A 5,464-nucleotide genomic window follows, 5' to 3' on the forward strand; every position below is an offset into this window, starting at 1 on the left:
ACCCCACTGTTGGTGGCATTTTTTCTGGCAGCCCTAGCAAACGAATACATATGGGATCCAGCCCTGCTGTTAGAGAGGGCCCCTGCCCTGGCCACCTGCAGCTGACCTTGGCATGTCAAGTCAACCTCATCTGCCAAGATGGGGTGAGAGGAGCTGGCCACAAGCTAAACAGGAATGGCATGAGGCTCAGGTGAGGCCCGTAGCAGCCAGGCGGGGAGTGGCAGCCCACCTGCCCAGCACCCCCTGTGCACACCCCCCCCCAGGCTTCCACGCACCATCCTTAGGAATGCATCTGCCCTGGTCTCCTTCTAAAGACTATGAATATTAAAAAACATGTGGACCTCGAAAATCACGGTCCTCCAGGGATGGGCACTTGGACAGGGCCAGGGTATCAGCTCATCTCGGTTTCCCTGTAACTGTCTTGGTTTTAAAACTGAAAATCCCAAGTCCCAGGAACCCTTTCCCTGCCATTCCTGGACAAATCAAGATGACTGGTCACCATAGGCAACAGCCTGCCTCTCTTGAGGTCTCTGCTTACCCATCATGCATTCATCTGACAAATATTTACTGAGGACCTACTATGTACCAGTGGCTTCCCTGGTGGCTCAGATGGTAAAGAATCTTCATGCAATGCAGGAGACCTGGGTTCAATCCTCAGGTTGGGAAGATCCCTTGGAGAAGGGAATGGCCACTTGCTGCAGTATTCTGGCCTGGAGAATTCCATGGACTGCACAGTCCATGGGTTGCAAAGAGTCAGATATGACTGAGCAACTTTTACTTACTATGTACCAGAAACTGCCAGAGAGCCTGTCCTCTTGGGCTTTCTGTCCTGGGAAACACACAAAAATAAGCATTAAGAAACTATAAATATACACATGCGGGCATGGGTATACACATATGTCAGTTAAGACTGTGATGTCTGCAAGAGAGGAAATAACAGGTATTGAGGCAGAGACTAACGGGGTGAGGAAGGGTCACCCTCGATGAGACACATGGTTCTGGAGGAGGGTCATTTCCAGTGAGTGCTGAAGTGGCAACTTCCAAGGAGGAGAGGGGACCAGAGGTGGACAAAACTGAAGGGAAGGCCAGCAGGGCTGAAGAGCAGTGAGGAAGGTGGGGAAGGGGAGGTGAGCCGGGATGGGTCAGCAAGACCTGGGAGCCAAGGGCAGGTTACACGTGGCTCCGAGAGCAGTGGGAGCTGAAAGCAACCCAAACCAGTCTACCTTAAATTAGAAAAGTGCACGCACACTGGTTACCATAAAGATGAGACTGCAAGGAGAGCAAACAGAGGAGGGAGTCCAGTGAGAAGCATCAGCCAGGAGAGAAAACAGCAGGCTGGATCTGGATCAAACCGGGAGCCGTGACTCTGGACAGACTCATGGTTCTCCCTAATTACCTCTCTGATCTTTCTCTTTTTTTCCCTTTGGCACACCTTTCAGCATGCAGGATCTTAGTTCCCTAACCAGGGGTGAAGCTGCGCTCCCCGAAGTGGAAGTGTGCAATCCTCATCACTGGACCACCAGTCCCTCAGTTCAGTTGCTCAGTCGTGTCCTACTCTTTGCAATCCCATGAACTGCAGCACGCCAGGCTTCCCTGTCTATCACCAACTCCCAGGGATTGCTCAAACTCATGTCCATCGAGTCAGTGATGCCATCCAACCCTCTCATCCTCTGTCATCCCCTTCTCCTGATCTTCCTCTTTAATTCAGCAACCACTCTCTTCATCCCAAGAAAAGCCCTGGGAAGCACAGTAAGTCAAAGCCCAGGGGCCTTGGCAAGGCACTTACCCCGCCCCCCTTTCCCCCACACACCCCACAGTACCTGTCACGTTCTCCGCCAAACCTGTCTCAAGCTGGCTGGGAATCAATCGCTCCCAAGGGGCCAAGCGACAGTGTGCTTTTCCTCCCTCGCCAGAGGAGGGGGGTGCGGCGCTGGTGGTATTTTTAAGCTATTCACAATTGACATCTGTTAATTATTAGTTTGTCCACCCCTGGTTTGCTTTCAACCCACACCATTGCTCAATCCACCAGCAGCCCTGGCCCTGAGAAATGGAAATATCACCTCCAAGCAGAGAGATGGGAAGCAGAGGCCCCTGGCACAGAGGGAGCGACTCCATCAGATCAAGGTTTAGAAAGGTCCCCTGGAGGCAGGATGCAGGGGAGGCTGGGCATCAGGAGGCTGTGACCGGCGTGTCCCCTAGTGGACAGTACGGGCAGGGATGGAGATAAGAACCTGGAGCCAAGGGAACTCCTGGTCTTTAACGAAGGAGGAAGGAGGGAAAGGAGGTGGAGCACCAGGCAAGGCTTCCCTGGCTCGGGGCTGCTGGTCAGCACCGCCTTCACCTGAAAGGGGGAAGTCGGGGTGGGGGATGGGTGGTGAGAGTGGGAGGAGGTGGTTTTAGTGGAAAGGAAAGGACTTCCTCACTGGACTAATTGATACACCTCTAGAGCATCTGGTAAAAATCACTTCTCTGTCTGGAACTCAGGGAGGAGCTCCCCCTAAAACTCGGGGAGGATTAGAGTAAGAGACTTACCATCAGGGATGGAAGTAGTCCAGGTTCAAGGGTAGTGGACACCGTGGGCACGAACAGGGCTCCCAGGTGAGAGCTGGTAGGTGAGAAGAGGGGGTATCCAGGGTAGGACCTTCTAAGGGTCAGAAGGGCCAGGAAGTGCGTGTCTGGGATGGCGGCTAGAGGCTGGTGCCCACCCCGGGAAGGCTGGCTGAGGCCCCAAGCACTAATAATATTATGATCATCAAAGACCCCACATATCAGGTTTCTTTTACATGCATGCCAGGCCTTGAACTAGGGATGTGATCATCTATCTCAATGACACTTCCATAAATCTTTTGGGGTTAGTACTGTTATCCCTGTTATCCCATTTTACCGCAAAGTCTGTATATTCACCCAGCTGGTCTTAAACCCAGCCAGACTCCAGAGCTCACAGATACTTAAACCACTGTATGGGGTTGGGGTCGGGAGCGGAGGGTGTTCCCAGGTGACTCAGTAGTAAAGAATCTGCCTGCCAATGCAGGAGATGCAGGAGACTCACGTTCTATCCTTGGGTAGGGAAGATCCCTTGGAGAAAGAAATGGCAACCCACTCCAATATTCTTGTCTGGTAAATTCCATGGACAGAGGAACTTGGCAGACTCCAGTCCACAAGGTCACAAACAGCTGGACACAACTTAGCAACTAGAACAACAACAGTGGGGTCGGAGGAGGGTCAGCGTTTGCTGACTGGTCAGTGGTGGATACTGTCATTGCGGAAGGGGTCCCTAGGGGCCAGAAGGTGACCAGGTAGGGGCAGACAACTGTTCTTCCAGCTGGGAAGAGTGGGAGGGCAGTTCCAGCAACTTCCTCTAGCAGCTGGCCGGGGCAGCCACAGTAGGAGCCGCCCATCTGAGCGGAAGGATCTGGAAGAGCAGAAGGGACCAGAGGCGGGAAGGACCTTCAGTTCTCATTCTGCCCTTAGGATCCAAACTTGGAAAACAATGGCCACTAAAAATGATTTGATGACTTAAATTTTTGACTGTTGCTAAGTTTAGCGCTCAGGGTGGGGTAGGCGTAGTGACAAATGACGTGCAAATCTTGACTTCCACCACCAGCCAGACGTCGTGTCCTGGTCCCCTGTTTACCTTCTCTATCTCCACATTTCTAAATAATAACTTCCAGCTCAGAGAGGGCTTAGAGAAAATGAGATCCCCACTCAGCATCCCCTTAGTAGCTAACACCTAAGCTAGAAAGGGCAATGTTTAACCCAAAGAAATCAATCTCTAATGGTGGAATTTCAGGCACAAGAGCTGGTTTAGAAAAGCTCCTGAAATCACACCAGTTCTCGAGCTGGTAAACAGTAGGCACTCAAACTAAATCAGTGCCTGGCAGTCAATAAATATGTGTCCCTCCAGGCAGAGGTTTGCAGCTCACTACTGTCATGGTCAAAGGACAAGAAGGCCCCCCTGGAGCCACGGAGTGTCAGGAGCCACACCTTCCCACAATCACCCTTCATCTCCTCCCATCACATGGTAATTTATCTGTTGGCTCTGTAAGATAGCATTACATCCGGCCACAAAGGGCTCCAAGGACTTTTATTTGGACCTTTAAAGTTTGCAGGAGTCTTTCAACATGATATAGTTTCAGCCCAGTTGTTCTCAAGCCTTAAAAACATCTGTAACACCGAAGCTCAGACCCAATAAGGGATGGCACACCGGCTGTCAGGGCACACACAGTCCCGCCTCCTCCAGCAAGGCGCAGGCATCTCTCACTAACTGACCATGCTGCTCTTTTCAGCTGAGCCAAGCTGTGGCTTCAGATCCCTGGCAATGCCCAGGGTCTGCTTGGTTTTGTTACAGGAGATGATGGACCTCGATGTAAATTCCTTCTCTGGAGGGAAAAGTGTCTACAGTACTCCATTGAACTTACTAACCATTCATGACATGGGCATCGTGTTTCTGGGCTTGTTGTTGTTTTTGCCTGTGCTTCTTCCCTCTTCTTTTGGGGCCAGTGTCCCAATTTTTCCTGGAGACCCTCTTCCCCAACTCCCATTGCAGCGGAGAAGCAGAGCACCGCCCCCTCATCAAAGCCCCTGGGTGAGAAAAACCTGAGTAACCTTCTAGCCCAGGCTAGAATTTCAAATTTCAACTCATTTGAAATTGGGCCTTTTCTGGGCATTTGCTGGGGCCATTTCCAGGAGGAAGTCCCCACACTTGCTTTTTTCATCCACTGAGCAGATAACACTGAGGTCCTCCCTTCATGCCCTTCTTAGCATCCCCACAAAGCGGGCGCCCTGACCTGCCCTCCCCGCCCAGGGGACAGTGGTGCCCTAGGCACCAGGGTCCAGAATCAGCACCTTGGGCCGCCCAGAGGAAAGGTCAGGCCAATTCACAGCAGCTGCTCTCCTTCAAGTTTCTCCTAGGAGTCACCGCTACCTCCCTGGCCCTCCGGGAGACAACAGGATGACAGCCAGCGTCAGGGTCAGGCTGGGGCCAATGCCCCTACGGTGAGGGGTGACCAAACCTGACATTTGCCTCTCAGCTCATTTCCTACGGTAAACCTGCCCCAGTTTCCACAGTCAAGTGACTTCCCGTGCAACCCACGCACCTTCGACACAAGACGGAACAAATTCAAAGGCAAGAACTGCATTATCTGTCGTCTCTGCCCCACCCCTATCATAGCCATCACCAGCAGCTCTCCGCTGGCCGCCCACGCCTTCGTGGGCATCCCCCTGCCTCTACGCCGGCACCCTCTCCTAAAATAATATTCAGCACCTCTGAATTACCAAAATCAATTACTCCAAGAAGGAATTTCAGCAGACAGGCACTAGAATAAAGACAGCAGATAATTCCCACTGCCAGATAATTGCTCCCCTGAGAATGTCTGATAATAAAAGAAGACTAGAAAAGAAAGTATTTTTTTCCCCAGAAAGGAAGGGGGCAGTGTGCATTGGTAAACAGAAGGTTTTGCTCCTT

The 5,464-nt window shown here is 51.9% G+C and overlaps 1 protein-coding gene across 1 annotated transcript in view; it reads right to left on the minus strand.

Moving 5' to 3' along the window:
• The window catches only part of DAB2IP (DAB2 interacting protein), a 168,689-nt gene extending 167,146 nt beyond the window's left edge, over positions 1-1,543 (minus strand). Inside the window, exon 1 of the mRNA XM_010852104.1 lies at positions 783-1,543. Coding sequence (XP_010850406.1) covers positions 783-854 — 72 coding nt within the window. The 5' untranslated portion in view covers positions 855-1,543. The remainder of the gene's footprint in view (positions 1-782) is intronic.
• Positions 1,544-5,464: the final 3,921 nt, after the last annotated feature.

The sequence above is a fragment of the Bison bison genome, unplaced genomic scaffold (assembly GCF_000754665.1).
Source record: "Bison bison bison isolate TAMUID 2011002044 unplaced genomic scaffold, Bison_UMD1.0 scf7180017864307, whole genome shotgun sequence".
Lineage (NCBI taxonomy): Eukaryota > Metazoa > Chordata > Mammalia > Artiodactyla > Bovidae > Bison > Bison bison.